This window comes from Bos grunniens, chromosome 5 (assembly GCF_055505025.1).
Source record: "Bos grunniens cultivar Pamir isolate PY7600 chromosome 5, Bosgru_T2T1.0, whole genome shotgun sequence".
NCBI lineage: Eukaryota > Metazoa > Chordata > Mammalia > Artiodactyla > Bovidae > Bos > Bos grunniens.
The window spans coordinates 81,046,715-81,064,094 of NC_141169.1; the positions used below are offsets into that span (position 1 = coordinate 81,046,715).

At 39.3% G+C, this 17,380-nt stretch overlaps 1 protein-coding gene across 8 annotated transcripts in view; it reads left to right on the plus strand.

The window, feature by feature from the left end:
* The window catches only part of TMTC1 (transmembrane O-mannosyltransferase targeting cadherins 1), a 315,289-nt gene that overhangs the window by 243,663 nt on the left and 54,246 nt on the right, over window positions 1-17,380 (plus strand). For 6 of the 8 annotated variants that reach the window (XR_015164144.1, XR_015164145.1, XM_086401542.1 and 3 more), the window contains one exon: window positions 4,524-4,667. Coding sequence is in view for 4 of the 8 variants with exons in the window: in XM_086401542.1 (XP_086257668.1) it covers window positions 4,524-4,667 (144 nt within the window). In the remaining 4 variants the exon portion in view is untranslated. Of the gene's footprint in view, window positions 1-4,523; window positions 4,668-17,380 lie in introns of those variants that run through there. The other 2 variants (XM_086401545.1, XM_086401546.1) reach the window with 1 other exon arrangement.

Below are 17,380 nucleotides of genomic sequence, written 5' to 3' on the forward strand. Positions count from 1 at the left end.
CCCTTCTCCAGAGGATCTTCCTGACCCAGGGTCTCCTGCATTGCAGGCAGATTCTTTACCATCTGAGCCACCAGGGAAGCCCCACTGCCTTACATACTTACTTAATATTGTTGGTTCCAAATAACTTCCCATAATACTGTGCTTTGCAGAGATAACATAAGTATTTTGTATGGCAGAAGACAAGTTTTCCCAGGGAAGGAGAACCTCAGCCACGTTTCCTGAGTATTGACTTTATTTTGCTTCTGTCACTGAGTAGTTCCTATAAGATCATAGCTGAATGAATTGGCCCAAGGATACAAGGGGAAATTCTTCTAAGTGAAAGCTCTAATTGGTAGCAGTATATTTCTTTACTGAAGGTTGAATGACTCATGGATTGTTTGGGAAAATAAATAGATTTACTGGAATTATCTGACTTTCAACACTTAACACAACTGCTTCTGAGATATTTCTTTTTTGAAGAAAGTAATTTATTTTTTAATTTCCCCACCCTCCCTTTCTACAACTGTAAAACAGTACAATAATTCTACTTGAAGAATTAGAATTAAGTTAGACAGTGTATGAGAAAGCGCTCTAAAATGTAAAGTATCATTAATACATGCTCAGTGTTTGGGGCCCATTTTCTTCTGTTCCTGCTTTCTGTTTGCCACTTAGGCAGCTGCTACCTCAGTGGTTCCTGTTAACATGTTGATGTTTATTCTTCAGAGATAAGGTGACTGGGAATGAAAGGGAATAATAATAGTGTCCTTAACTACCTGCCTTATTAATTCTGCTTAAGGAAAGGCTACCAGATAAAAAGTAACAAGCACTTCAATGCTCAAATGGATGTGTGCTTATCAAGAATGTAAATCAGCCAGTTTTGAAACGATATTCTCTTCAGCTCGTAGAATTGTATTTCTATATCTAGATTTCTTTTTTTAAAAAGAAAGAATACACTTCCTTATACTAGTGGCTGTTCACACTGGTTTTTTAAAAATGTGTTTGAAAAGAAAATCACCACTCTCCTCCAGTTCAGTGGAGCTTTCGTAGAGATTGTTTTGCTGGGGAAGGGAATAATCACTACCAGAACTTTGGTAAAACATACCTGTAGTCGTCAAAGTCAAGGCACACTTCATTTATTCTGACAATTGATGGAGCATTCCCCTTCTGGAGACCTCAGGATTGAATTAGACCTGAGTTCATTTAAACACAAGTTAATTTAAAAAGTAAACACACAAAATAAGTTTTGTCCTTGCATAGATCTTCTGTAAACAAGAGCAGAATATGTTTTAAGAAAATGTCTACATCTATATAAACATCAAAATTAAAAGTGACTTTTTTTTCTTGGCCCTCTTAAAGAATTATTTTTATGAAATTCAGCTTTGTTTCATAAATAATGCAATGCTTGCTCATGATTAGGCGAACCTAACCAGCTCAGAGAAGGAGGCTATTCCTAGCAGACCCTTACTACTACCAGGAATAAACAATATCACACATTTTTGAGGTGGAGCACTGTGAGTGGTAACAGAGTCAATGTGCCAAGTCATTTTAGTCTTGTCGGACTCTGCAACCCTATGGACTGTAACCCACCAGGATTCTCTGTCTTTGGGATTCTTCAGGCAAGAATACTGGAATGGTTACCATTTCCTTCTCCAAGGGATCTTCCTGACCCAAGGATCAAACCCAAGTCTCCTGTGGCTCCTGCATTAGATTCAGTAAAATCACTGTAAATGCCAGCAATCCCCTTCCTGGACAGGTTAGGATTTTGTTACAGCAGAGCTGCTTTGCTGCCTGTGGCTGACCACGAAGCCCTGTCCTAAGCTTCTTGGAGCACAAGACATGCTGAAGACTTTTTTCCCCTGATGGTATTTATATTTGTTTCTTTTTTACTTTCCTTCTCACTGATTGTTTCTGTTTTGGAGAGTTCAGTGTAGGCTTATGTTCTGTTTCTGGTTTGAAAAAAGAGAGAGAGAGAGAAACATTTTTGTAGTCAGTAATCTTTGAAAGTGCACGCTGTTGCTTTAAATGGCAGTGAGACAGTGATGAAGTCATAAAAGGTGGACTGAGAACCAGAAGGAGAGGCTGTTGTGTGACAGGGAACCCATGTAGAAGCTCTTAATGAATGTAGACTGTCCTTTCCCGTATTTGGGCTTCCCTGGTGGCTCAGAAGTAAAGAATCCACCTGCCAATGCAGGAGATGCAGGAGACTCCAGTTCTATCCCTGGGTTGGGAATATCCCTTGGAAAAGGGAATGGCAACCTCCTCCAGTATTCTTGCCTGGGAAATCCCATGGACAGAGGAGCCTGGTGCGCTCCAGTCCATGGGGTCGCAAAAGAGTCAGACTCGACTGAGCAACTGAACAACTTGCTAAATTTAGTGTTTTCATCTCAGACATTTATTTTGAGGCCTCCAAAACCTAAAGAAATAAGAAAACGAGCAAGTTTTAAGAAGTGACTTCTTCTGAGAAGGCAGAGGTTCCTAGGACCTTCTGTTGCTGTTTGTTATCAGAGAAACAATTAGAACTGTTTTCATCATGTTCACTGGACCCGTCCCCACCTTAAATCTTTAGGTCAGAGAGCTTTTCTCAGCATCCAAAAAAAATTTTTTTCCCATTGGAAGAATTTAAGTCCTGGCTCTGATGTGCTCTCCATGACCATTCCCAAAGTAATTTTTAGACATAGCTTCCCAGGAGGCTGTTCAGGGCATGGAATGAGTGGCCAAGCATTAGAGCATCTTCTCTTGGCTCTGATGTCCTATAGAGGTACTTCAGAGACCTCCAAGGGCTTGCATCTCCATGGAGACCCCCTAGGAACTGTGAGGCTGGGAGTCAGGGGATTGGTATCAGGTACCTGCAGATTGTCTTTGCTAATTAAAGGTAACCAAGCAGTGTGTATGTGTTTTTTCTCTTCCCAACTTCCTCTCATAATATATGTCTCCCAGCAGCCTCCAAAGTCGTTGCGAAAAATTAGGGGTTTCAAGCCTTGGGAGGATGTAACATTCATCTAAATTGATTCTATCCTTTGTCAGTCAACAGGAGCACTACCCAGTTTGTCTTCCTGAAAGTACTGAGGGATGCTTATAGCTGAGCTATAAGAAAGTTGGGTTATGCAAAGGTTTTTTTGTTTTGTTTTGTTTTGTTTTTAAGCTATACAGCTTGTCTTCCTTGGCCTTTTAATAGGAACCCCTCTGTCCCCAGATTATATTGATCTTCTTAGAAGGTATGGAACAGGCTGGGAGAGGGGAAGCATGGCTTTTGATCATCAGGAGACTTGACAGGTACAGATCCTGTTTTTATTACTTGGGCTTTATCTTGACTTTCCTACATTAAAAGCCAGCTCCACAGGCTTATACAAAGTCCTCTGGGTGACAGAGACAGGGCAACCTCTTTGACGGCTATATATGCCCCCTCTGAACACAGCAGAAACAATTCAGCAGTGGCTGAAGCAGCAGTGCTGATTTGCCTTCCTTATAGTTTTGAGCTAAGGGAGTAAATTGATTCTCTTCCTTTCTTAATCACCATAAATTTGGTTTGCTGATGTACATGCAGTCCTTCTTTACATTTGCTTTTGAATATTAGGATTGCTATTTTCACTTCATTGTGCATTTTTAAATTTTTAAATATTTGTCAGGATTTTCACTCCCAGACTCTATCAGGGCAGGTGGTGCCAAATTACAGTAGGGGGGGAAATGAGATAAAATGGTAAAAGAGTCAAGACAGAGAGCCATTTGAAGGAGGAATATTATTTTTGTGGGGAGATGTTTGTATCACCTTCTCAATAATTGTGGTGTCACTGATGCTTCAAATATTCAAAGATCCCTCAGCCGAGGAATTGCCAGCATCTTGTGTTAATAGTGGGCATTATCCAGGCAGCTGGTCAGCAGTCCCCTAGACCAGAAACTCAACACCTGAAGCAATGAGGATTTTCTATCAAAGGAAGTTGAAAGTAACTGTAGGCTCCAAGCGAAGTATCTTACCCGGGTTGATTGGCACGTTATTTATTTTTGCACTCTTTGAGGCTAATTTACTTATACCACTGAATGTCAAATATGTGCTTTCCTGCCGTCTTTACATGCCGGTAGCTGCACAAACAGTTGATGGTTAAGATTTGACATAGAGAGACTGCCCTGGTGGTTCAGTGGTTAAGAATCCACACGCCATGAAGGCACACAGGTTCAATCCCTGGTCCAGGAAGATTCCACATGCTGTGGGACAACTAAGCCCAGGCACCACAACTACTGAGCCCTGTGCTCTAGAGCTTATGCTCCTTACCAAGAGAAGCCACCTCCATGAGAAGCCTGTACACAGCTACTGGAGAGTAGCCCCTGCTCGCTGCAACTGGAGAAAGCTGTGCATAGCAACAAAGACTCAGCGTAGTCATAAAGAAATAAAAAAAGATTTCACATAGGCATACTGTGAAATAAAGGAAGAATTCAGTGTTTCATTTTGGTTCTGGCATTCCTGAGGTGGGGAGGGGTGAAGAACAAGTAAATCATGACCAATGTAGAAGCCTTTGAACAATTATGGCTTAAGATTTCTAATTTTTCAGGTTGTATCCACGCCACGCAAGTGCCCTGAACAACCTTGGAACCCTGACTAGAGACACGACAGAGGCAAAGATGTACTATCAGAGGGCTCTCCAGCTAAACCCGCAGCATAATCGGGCTCTCTTCAATCTCGGGAATCTCCTTAAGTAAGTAGAACAGGTACCTTTGATCAGAAGACCTTGTAATTTTAAGAAATCCTTTCCTCTTCGGCACTCGTTTGGTTGTGCTGTTGTCTCCTCTTCCTAGGGCAGAATAGGTTTTTCAAGCTTTGGGAGGATGTAATATTCATCTGAATTAATTCTGTCCCTTATCAGTCAAAAGGGTATTTCCCAATGTCTCTCTGGAAGTATTAGTTCTGGGAGATGTTCCTAGATTGCCTGTAGAGGGGTATGAATACAGAATGGTTGCATGGTCAAATAAACTCAGGAAATGCTGAGCTAAGCAAAGATAGTTCCTTTATTGCAAGCATCTTTAACATGCTAAATGCTCTGTGAATATTCAAGACGGGAATACGGAATATAGCACTTTCCTCAGTCATTTTTAATAGGCGTTACCCAGGTGTTTTGTGAATATACCTTAGGGAAAGTGCAGTGTGCTCTAAAGGTGCAGCCAAAAGGCATAACCACAGTGAGTCCAGTTTGTGCTATAGATAAGAAGCAAAGTGGGGCTTCCTTGGTGACTCAGTGGTAAAGAACCTGCCTGCCAATGCAGGAGACACAGGTTCAGTCCCTGGGTTGGGAAGATCCCCTGGAGAAGGAATGGCAACCCACTCCAGTATTCTTCCGTGGAAATCCCATGGACAGAGGAGCATGGCATGCTGCAGTCCATGAGACTGCAAAGAGTCAGACAGACTAAGCAACTGATCATGCAAGAAGCAAGGTGAGCCTAGCTTGGAATTAGTAATGGTAACTCTTGCTCTCGGAAGACCTTCCAGGTGTAATCACTGGTGTTCACTTTTCACTCACTGCCCTGGAAATGGTTAATAGTGCAGTTGGTCTCCCTGAAGGCAAAGAAGTACTTTTGTATCTTGTGTTTTTGTTAATGTAAAGTCTAGGCATGTTGATGACGGTGTTGACAATGGTAGTTAAGACAGTAGTCATAGTGGAAATGGTGGTGGCTGTGGCATTTAACTTTTACATATAAAAAAACAGGTTTAAAATACCAGAAATGGAAATAAAGGGTAAAAAATGATTAGAGTCAGTGTTGGTGATGCATTATCTGTTCTTCTTAGGTTACCGACAATCCATACACTTTCTGAATTGGTTTCTACGTCTCTGAACTTCTGGAGAGCACACTTGGTACTTTCAGGGCCCTTGGTTTGCTGTCTTATTTAATCTTTTCCTTATCAAGATTGGCTTAGTTGCCTTAGTATCTCAGTGGATGCATCTTCTTCACTTTTCTTTTTACTCCTTGAATTTTCCATATGCACAGAGATTCTAGTTCTTTTCCTTAGTGTGCTCATTTGTTAAGTCATGTTTTTATTTAATCCCATTTGAACAGAAGCATTGTGTAAAGAATAGGTGGCATCCCAAGTCTGAAGTTTTGTTTAAGAATGGCTTCGTCCATGTACGGGGATAGTAAATCAAGAGAGTTCTACAGAAAAATTAATAAATGCAAGGAAACTACATATAAAATGAAAAAAATAAAAGTTTAAGTCAGCAAAAACTAAATGAGCTTAATTTTAAAAATTAGATCGTTTAGGTAATTCCCTGGTGGTCCAGTGGTTAGGATTCCACGCCTCCACTGCAGGGGGCATGGCTTGATCCCTGGTTGGGGAACTAAGGTCCTGCAGGCTATGTGGTCCAAAAAAAGTTAGAAAGCTTGTTAACATTCTGTATAAATTGAAAGTGATGAGAAACAACTAAGAATGAAGAAGTACACACTGACAGAAAAGCCTTTTAGTACCAGTATGTTCTCTTTAATGAATAACATGAAATCAAAAGATGTGGGGAAAATGTGTCAGTTATGTAGGTAGCTATTTACAGGTCAGTAGGGTGCTTTTATTTTACTCTTCCATTTTTATGAGTTCTTATTTATTTATGTGAAGTTTTAAGGACTCATTTATAAGCGTCATTGTTGCATCTATATATGTCCAATTTAGAGCCCTAATAATTAAAGGGTAGATAAATCCTGTTCATGTCTTTTGGAATACTTGCATTTCAAAAATAGTACTGATTTAAAAAATACTGCAGATGAGTTTCTTTCTTTCTTTTTTTTTTTTTTTAACAAAGAAGCCAACTTTGTCAGCCTGAATACGAACTGATAGTTCTTGTTGGGAATGATCTCCTGCAGTTGTGATTATTACACTGTGCTGAATGTGGCTGTACTTGAAAATGATGGCATAGATGCTTTTAAATTTCATCTTACCCAGACCTGAACAAGACATGCATACTGCAACCTTCCTTTTTCAATTGGCATATTATTGCCCCTATTATCTTGAGTTAGCCTATGTGAGTTAAGAGCACAAGGAAATATTTTTTGGAGCATAGCAATGGCTACTTATCACAGTAGGAGGGACTCCTAGATATTCAACATAAGATTTTTCTGTATTTTTCAGTAAAATCAACTCAGTGATTATCCAAACCAATAATGCTTCACACCTGTATAAGAATTTGAGTGCTTTTTTTAAAAAAAATAAAGCCTTCCCAATGATTTTTTAAAATACATTGGGAAGAATAGGAACCAAGGTCCTGATAGGTTAACCGTCAGGTACAAAATCACCCTTGTTTACCTTCTGCTCTTTATATTAACCAGAGATCACAGTGGCTCCATCTGTGTAGATGAGTCTTAGAATCAACTAGAATCAAATCATGATAGTAGCTAATACTTATGTAATATTTTCCAGTTTACAGACAAGTGGGTTTTATATCCACTATTTAATTTAATCTTTAAAACTATTGTGAGAAGCATTGTCATCCTCATCCCCATTTTCATTATGGACGAAAAAAACAAGATTTGAAGACTTCATGTGACAATGGCCCAGGCTGTAGTTGATCCAGGGTTGAGTGCATGCCCTGTCTTATTCACTTTCCATTATCCATGCTGCCCAAATAGCTCTCCAATCCAAATATTACTTAATGTTTAGTTATTGAATGATATGTGATTGATTACCTTTGGGGAGGAAGGAGGACCTTCCTGTTTTTCATCAGGAAACTGTAAAGTTTGTTTCCATTATGTCCTTTAGTAGCAGAGAAAGGTGACCCAGAAAATAGCAGAACTAACCCATATTTAGATTTGGAGTTTTACTTCTGCTTTCCTTAATGTATTTCTGCTGTTAAGTAGCAATAGGTCAAAGGCATAAGTTCAGTTCAGTTCATTCGCTCAGTCATGTCCGACTCTTTTCGACCCCATGAACCGCAGCATGCCAGGCCTCCTTGTCTATCATCAACTCCCGGAGTCCACCCAAACGCATGTCCATTGAGTTGGTGATGCCATCTAACCATCTCATCCTCTGTTATCCCCTTCTCCTCCTGCCTTCAATCTTTCCCAACATCAGGGTCTTTTCAAATGAGTCAGCTCTTCCTATCAAGTGGCCAAAATATTGGAGTTTCAGCTTCAACATCAGTCCTTCCAATGAACACCCAGGACTGATTTCCTTTAGGATGGACTGCTTGGATCTCCTTGCAGTCCAAGGGACTCTGAAGAGTTTTCTCCAACACCACAGTTCAAAAGCATCAATTCTTCGACACTCAGCTTTCTTTACAGTCCAACTCTCACATCCATACATGACTATTGAAAAAACCATAGCCTTGACTAGATGGACCTTTGTTGACAGAGTAATATGTCTGCTTTTTAATATGTTGTCTAGGTTGTCGTAACTTTCCTTCCAAGGAGTAAGCGTCTTTTAATTTCATGGCTGCAGTCACCATCTGCAGTGATTTTGGAGCCCCAAAAAATAAAGTCAGCCACTGTTTCCCAATCTATTTTCCATGAAGTGATGGGATGCCATGATCTTAGTTTCCTGAAGGTTGAGCTTTAAGCCAACTTTTTCACTCTCCTCTTTCACTTTCATCAAGAGGCTCAAGAAGATAAGAATATTTTAAATGTTTTTATTTGATGCATTTTACTATTTAAGACTCATGACTTATCTATTTCTCATTAGGCAGATAACTTTTAAAAATTGTGTCCTCTTCTATAACCTGGAACTCATGCTCATTATAAGAACCCACGTGGTCTCCTTAGATGTGAGTGGTTTAGACTCCATCATCCCTAAGTGGAAAGCAAAATCGCTTTTCCTGTTTTATAAGTGAGAATACTGAGACTTGGAGAAGATAATTTAGGTGTCAAGGTCCCTTAGTGAAGAAACAGAATTTGTGGGAATTAAACCTCAAACTTCCTGGCCAAGTACCCTTGCTCTCAATCACTATACTCTACTGCCTCCTAGCGGCTCATCTCAAAACTGGGATACAGCCCAGACCAGCCCTGCCCAACGGAAATATGAGAGCCAGAATATATAATTTAAATTTTTCAGGTAGCTGTATTTTAAAACATAAAAAAGGTGAACTTCATAATATATTTTAAACCTCAATATATCTAAAATATTATCTTTTTAATGTGTGCTTATGTGTGTGTGTGTGTGTTAGGCACTCAGTCGTGTTTGACTCTTGCAACCCATGAATTGTAGCCTGCCAGGCTCCTCTGCCCATGGAATTCTCTAGGTAAGAATACTGGAGTGAATAGCCATCCTGTGCTCCAGAGGATCTTTCTGACCCAGGGATTGAACCCCGGTCTCCATGTAGTTAATAATATTAAAATTGATTAAGTTAAACATGTGAAAATATAAATAAGATAATATACATTCTTTTTTATAATTAATCTTTGAAATCCAGTGTATTTTTTACACATACAGCATACCTGAGACTAGTCATATTTCAAGTGTTCAATAGCCACTTGTGGTTAGTGGTTGATACATTGAACAGCACAGACCTTTATAAATGACCTTGACTTTGAGAGAAATGAATCTTTGTCCAAGCCAGGAGGTCTAACTAAGATGTGATTCTGTCAGAGCATCCCAGAAACCTTAGAGCACTGACGTCCAGTTTCATCTGAATTCTTGGAGTTATATGACAGACAGTTTTAGACCTATTCACAGCAGTGCATGTCACTGACTCTTATCTAAATATATTTGACCTCTTTCATGGCCATTTCCCTGGACTTGGAAGCTTTTCTGTTATGATTCTGTGCAGCACATTTATGGTGTTCCCTGAATTAAAGAATTCTATTATGTTCTCTTGTGCCATCAGGGCATGGGGAAACACTTCTTTGACTGCTTGGGTAAAATAGTTATCTGGTGTTTGTTAGTAGAACAGAATATTTTCATATTAAAGAATCACATTGTCCCTTTGCCAAAATTATCTTTCATTCACATAATAGGATATGGATGTTATAAAGGTGTTACAATAAATCTTATAATCAAAAGTCAGAAGAAAATGAAATGTAGTATCCAAAATTGAGCTATACAGATGAATTTGATAACAGTATACATTTGATTTTCTTTAGTCTGATCATTAGAATTGAATTTCTAAAGAATAAAAGAATGTGGAAAGAATTAACCATTAGCTTTGATATAAATGTAAATATTTGGGATACATTTCCTTATAGCTTTGGCACTAGGCACACTACCTTTTATTTCATAAAAAGGATATTTACACACTCAAGATAATAGTTCTCCCCTTTTCTGCTTCTTACCTGAAACCCCAGAGAATCCAAAATGCCAGCCCACTGGATAAACAAAAGCATTTTGAGGTCCTTCTCACCATATTAGGATGTCAACTTTGGGTGGGCGCCTTCTTCATCCCCCTCTTGGAGTGAATCCTCCTCCCCACTAGCACCCCATGGTGACCTATTAACATCCAGATTATTTCCAAGCTTATCTGTAATTTTAACCACATTGTGATTTTTCCTCCCTCATCTTTATGCAGCTCACACCTGTCTCTCTCTACGTGTCCTTCTCCAGCTCCTTTGAAGCCCAGTCCATCAGCTCATTGACACCATCTTCATCCTTATCAAGGCCATGTCACCGTCTTGTACATTTTCTCATCATCCTTAGGGATTTGAGCACTAGGTCAATGACTTTGCCTTGCTATCCAAACTGTGCTGCCTACTTCAGTGAATTCAGTTTTACCCATCACACAGTTCCTCTGCTGCATTCCCTCCAGGTTCTGACACTTCTGCTCTATCTTCCCCATTCACTGATGTGACCATTCCATGGCTTTCTAATTACAAACATCTTTGCATCCTCTAGTGTCTGAATTCTGAAATGTTCCTCTTTGACCTCATTACCTCTTCCCCGACCTTCTCTTCCTCTCTTGGTCACTCCTTCTGACCTTTGGAAGGTGTCATGGGATAACAACTTGCCACCTCCAAGCTCTTCTCTTTGTTCATGTGTGTCTTTTAAGACCTTGAGATTGACATACCTTCCTTCCAGGACAAGTGTCATTCCCCTCTTTGTCTCTCATTCCAGGATGTCTCTGCTCTTTACCATTGTTAGAATCTCTATTCTCTCTGAATTGTATGTTTATAATTTATACACCCATTTCAGAGAAGGCCAGATGGAAGGATGTGAGCTCACTCTTTCTTACAATAACACCAAAATCACAACTAACTGCTGAATAATAATTAACCAAAAAAAGCCCTGGAACCTAGCAAGAAAGATACCCTACATCCAAAGACAAAGAAGAAGCCATAGCGAGTTAGTAGGAGAGGCACAATCACTATCAAGTCAAACCCCATATCCACCAGGTGGGCAACCCACAAACTGGAAAACAATTATACCACAGAAGTTCTTCCACAGGAGTGAAAATTCTAAGCCACAATCAGGCTTCCCAGCCTGGGCATCCAGCAACTGGAGTAAGAGCTCCTAGAGAATCTGGCTTTTAAGACCAGCAGGGTTTGATTGCAAAACTTCCAGGGGACTTGAGGAAACAGAGACCCCACTCTTGGAGGGTGCACACAAAGTCTCATGTACACCAGTACCCAGTGGAAAACAGCAGTGACCCTATAAGAGACTGGGCCAGATCTGCATCATAGTATTGAAAGGTTTCCAGTAGAGATGGGGAGTGGCTGTGGCTCACTGCAGGAACAAAGACTAGCAGCAGTAGTCCTGGGGAGTATTTGTTCATTGCCATGAGCCCACCCAGAGGCTGCCATTAGGCCCACCCAACAGCCTAGACGTTCCAGTGCTGGAATGCCTCAGTCCAGACAACCAATAGGACAGGAACACAGCCCCATCAATCAGCAGACAAGCAGCTTGAAGTCTTCCTGAGCACAGCCCTTCTACCAGATGGACAAGATCTTCACTATCATTGACAAGACCCAGGTCCACCTACCACTGGGCAGGAACCAGTCCTTTCCATCAGGAAGCCTGCACAAGTCTCTTAGATAGCTTCAAGAGGATAGACAGTAGAAGCAAAAAGAACTATAATCCTGAAGCCAGCAGGATGGAAACTGCAACCATAAAAAGTTAGACAAAATGAGATGGCAGAGGAACATGCCCCAGACAAAGGAAAAAGATGAAACCCCAGAAAAACAACTAAGTGAAGTAGAAATAGACAACCTACCAGAAATAAGATAAGTAATAATAATTCAGAATAATGATAGTGAAGATGATCCAGAATCTTAGAAAAAGAATGGAAGCAAGGATCAAGAGGATACAAGAAATGTTTAACAAAGACCTAGAAGAACTAAAGAACAAACAGATGTGACTAATAAAATAACTGAAATGAAAAATAAACCAAAAGGAATCAATAGTAGAATAACTAAGACAATGCATAAGTGACCTAGAGACAAACTAGTGGAAATCACTGCCATGGAACAGAATAGAGAAAAAAAAATGAAAAGAAATGGAGACAGTCTAAGAGACCTCTGAGACAACATTAAACATACCAACATTTGCATTATAGGGGCCCCAGAAGGAGAAGAGAGAGAGAAAAGGGACCTGAGGAAATACCTGAAAAGACAATAGCTAAAAAAATTCCCTAATAAGGGAAAGGAAATAGACACCCAAGTCCAGGAAGTGCAGAGAGTCCCAGACAGGATAAACCCAAGGAGGAATATACCAAGACACATAGCAATCAAACTGACAAAAATTAAAGACAAAGAAAAAAATATTAAAAGCAACAAGGGAAAAGCAACAAATACCATACAAGGGAACTTCCATAAGGATATCAACTAATTTCTCAGCATAAATTCTGCAGGCCAAAAGGGAGTGATACAATATATTTAAAGTGATGATAGGGAAGAATCTGCAACTAAGGATACTCTACCCGGTAAGACTCTCATTCAGATTCGAGGGAGGAATCAAAAGCATTACAGACAAGCAAAAACCAAAAGAATTCAGCACCACTAGACCAGTTTTGCAACAAATGATAAAGGAACTTCTCTAAGCAGGAAAGAAAAGGCCACAACTAGAAACAAGAAAATTATGAACAGGAAAGCTCACCAGTAAAGGCAACCATACAATAAAGGTAGGAAATCATCCATACACAAACATAATAACAAAACCAGTGATTGTGAGAAAAGGAGAGTACAAATGTAGGATATTGGAAATGCATTTGAAATGAAAAGAACAGCAACTCAAAACAGTCTTCTTATATTTGTTTTTCAGTTGCTAAGTCATATCTGACTCTTGGTGACCCCATGAACTGCAGCATGCCAGGCTTCCCTGTCTTTCACTGTCTCCTGGAATTTGCTGAAACTCATGTCCATTGAGTCAGTGATGCCATCCAACCATCTCATCCTCTCTTGCCCTCTTCTCTTCCTGCCCTCACTCTTTGCTAACATCAGGGTCTTTTCTAATGAGTCAGCTCTTTGCATCAGGTGGCCAAAGTATTGAAGCTTCAGATTAAGCATCAGTTCTTCCACTGAATATTCAGGGTTGACTTTGTTTATGATTGACTGATTTGATCTCCTTGTTGTCCAAGGGACTCTCAACAGTCTTTTCCAGCACCACAATTCAAAAGCATCAATTCTTCAGTGCTCAGCCTTCTTTATGGTCCAACTCTCACAATCATACATGACTACTGGAAAAACCATAGCTTTGACTATATGTACCTTTGTCAGCAAAGTGAGATCTCTGCTTTTTAATATGCTGTCTAGGTTTGTCATAGCTTTCCTTCCAAGAAGCAAATATCTTTTAATTTCATGGCTGCAGTCACTGTCCACAGTGATTCTGGAGCCCAGGGGAAAAAATCTGCCACTGTTTCCACTTTTTCCCCATCTATTTGCCATTAAATGATAGGACTAGATCCCATGATCTTAGTTTTTTGAATGTTGTTTTAAGCTGACTTTTTCACTCTCCTCTTTCACCCTCATCAAGAAGCTCTTTAGTTCCTCTTTGCTTTCTGCTGTTAGAGTGGTATCATCTGCATATCTGAGGCTGTTGATATTTCTCCCAGCAATCTTGATTCCAGCTTGTGATACATCCTACCCAGCATTTCACATGCTATACTTGGCATAGAAGTTAAATAGGCAGTAGGAATATACAGCCTTGTCATACTCCTTTACAAATTTCAAACCAGTTAATTGTTCCATGTCCAGGTCTACCTGTTGCTTCTTGACATACATACTTTTTTTTATATCAAAACCTCATGTTAACCACAAACTGAAAATCTACATTTGATACCTGCACAAAAAGAGAAAAGAAAAGGAATCCAAACACAGCACTAAAGTTGGTCATCAAATCAAGGGTAGAGAACAAATTAGAAAGAAAAAATAAAAAAGACCTACAAAAACAAATCCAAAACAATTAACAAAATGATGTAAAAACATACATATCAATAATTACCTTAAACATAAGCAGATTAAATGCTCCAACCAAAAGACATAGACTGGCTGAATGGATACGAAAATAAGACCAATCTATATGCCATCTATATTAAAAAGCAGAGATATTACTTTGCCAACAAAGCTCTGTCTAGTCAAGGCTATGGTTTTTCCAGTGGTCATGTATGGATGTGAGAGTTGGACTGTGAAGAAGGCTGAGCACCGAAGAATTGATGCTTTTGAACTGTGGTGTTGGAGAAGACTCTTGAGAGTCCCTTGGACTGCAAGGAGATCCAACCAGTCCATTCTAAAGGAGATCAGTCCTGGGTGTTCTTTGGAAGGACTAATGCTGAAGCTGAAACTCCAGTACTTTGGCCACCTCATACAAAGAGTTGACTCATTGGAAAAGACCCTGTTGCTGGGAGGGATTGAGGGCAGGAGGAGAAGGGGACGACAGAAGATGAGATGGCTGGATGGCATCGCCAAGTCAATGGACATGAGTTTGAGTGAACTCTGGGAGTTGGTGATGGACAAGGAGACCTGGTGTGCTGCAATTCATGGGGTTGCAGAGTCGCACAAGACTGAGCGACTGAACTGAACTGAACTGATATGCTGTCTACAGGAAACCCACTTTCAGATCTAGGGACACATACAGATTGAAAGTGAAGGGATGGAAAAAGATATTCCATACAAATGGAAATCCAAAGAAACAAAACTATAGTAGCAATCATCATGTCAGATAGAATAGACTTTAAAATATAAAGACTGTTACAAGGGACAAAGGAAGGGCACAAAGGGATCAATCCAAGAAGAAGGTATGACAATTGTAATTATATATGCATCCAACATAGGAGCACCTCAATATATGAGGCAAATACTAACAGCCATAAAGAAGAAATCAACCATAACAATAATAGTGGAGGATTTTAACACCCACTTTCATTAATGAACAGATCATCTAGACAGAAAATCAGTAAGGAAACACAGCCCTTAAATGATACATTAGAGCAGGTGGACTTAATAGATATTTATAGAGCATTCCATTCAAAAGCAGCTGAATATACATTCTTCTCTGTGTACATGGAACATTCTCCTGGATTGACTGCATGCTGACCAACAAAGCTAGCTTTGGTAAATTTAAGAAAGTTGAAATCATATGAAGCATCTTTTCTGGCCACAACACTATGAGTTTAGAAACTAACTATAAGAATTTATAATCCCATCTCTCATTTATCTGCTCTATTTCATTAATATATGTAACTTCAGCTTAGACTCACAGCTTGAACATCATTTACTTGCTCAGTTGTATCCCCAACTCAGGGTACCCCCCTTTGCATGCATTTTACTTTTCCTCAGACCGGTATGTCTCAATTTTTTTCTCATTATCACTCACCTCCCCACCCCAGGAGCCATTTTAAGCATTTTTTTCTAAACACCCCTCCCCAAATTAAATATTCAGTTATAAGATTTGTTATGTATTGTAGTTTGAGAGATCACAAACCATTCTAATATCTAATTTTATTTTTATAGTAATCTAATACTGTTTTTCACTGCACCATTCCCACTCCAGGATGTATATGTATGTATGGTTATCATCTCTGTATGTATGTCGTAGACCTTCATCCAATCTATCAAGTGTTAAAGGTAAAAACATACATCTGAATTGAATGTGATCCTTACAAAACTCTAAAGACACCATCATGGAAAAAAATACAGAGATTATAGCTGTTAGAAATTCCTCCATTATGGTCTAGTAATATCTCCCAAATATTTTCTGTCTTCCTAATGTATGTATCCTTTGTTCCCCTCCTCAGTGCCTATACACACACCCAGAAGATGACATAATGCCTTATTTTTACTAAGAATATTCAAGTCATTCAAGGTTAATTTTTGTAGCTTCCCTTGCCCCTGTCTCATTTCCTACATGTTCATAGATGTCCTCTTTTTTTGCTCTTCCAGCAGAAGAAGAATTGTGTTGTCTCCCTAATAAGCCTAGTGGTCACACCTGTGTTTGTGTGGCTTTAAATTGAGGCATAATTAATATGCAAAAATGCACAATATTTTTTGTTTGGTACAATTAGTTTTGACATTTTTATATACTCTTGTATTTACCTACAAAATAACATATAACATTTATCCCAGAAAGATGCCTCATGCCTCTTTCCAGTAAGGTACTCCCTCCTCTGAGGCAATCATTGTTCAAATCAAAATTTTTCACCACAAACTAGTTTTAGCCAGTTACAGAAGTTCATTTAAAGTTCATTTAATGTATACTTTTGGGCATCTGTATAATTTCATTTAGCATGATTTTTTGAACCTTATCCATGTTGTTACATGGTACATTTTTTAAAATTGATGAGTAGTAGTATTTCATTGTATAAATTCCTGAATTTGTTTATCCATTTTCCTGTGGGTAGATACTTGGTTTATTTATAGACTTGAGTCAGCATGAATATTCATGCCATGACTAGTTATGTCCCAGTCTTTGTATGTTTGTTTTTCTTGGGTAAATATCTAGAAATAGAATTGTGGGTAGATAAATATTTATTGTTTTAAGAACCTGCCAGATAAACAGTTCTCCAAAGTAATTGTACCACTTTTCACTCCATTGGTGAAAAGATCCATTTGCATTGGTGAGAGATCCACTTGCTTAGCATCCTCACTAACATCTGGTGTTGTCAGTCTTTTATTTTAGCCATTAGCTATTAGTGTAAAATCCACATGTTATTGGTTCTTTTTCTCTCCCTTTCCCTGCCCATTATCATGAGCATTCTCTTCGGTCTTCAGATTCTTCCCATTCCACAAACTTCCACATGCCCTACTTCTTCTGGGGAATGTCTCCATTCAGCTACTCCATTAAGTGGTTCTCTTCACTCCTTCCTTTCTCTGATCAAACTGGCAAAAAGAATAGTTAGCACTTACTGCTTCCCTTTCCCCCTTACCTGTTCATTCAGCTTCTGGAGCTGCTCTCTTAATATCAGCTGTGAATTCTACAGACTCTCTCAGCTCTCACTCCCCTTGATTTCTCTGAGGTAAAGAATATGATCCTGTTGACCCCTGGTGCTCTGAAGCTCTCTATTTTGTTGCTCATAACACA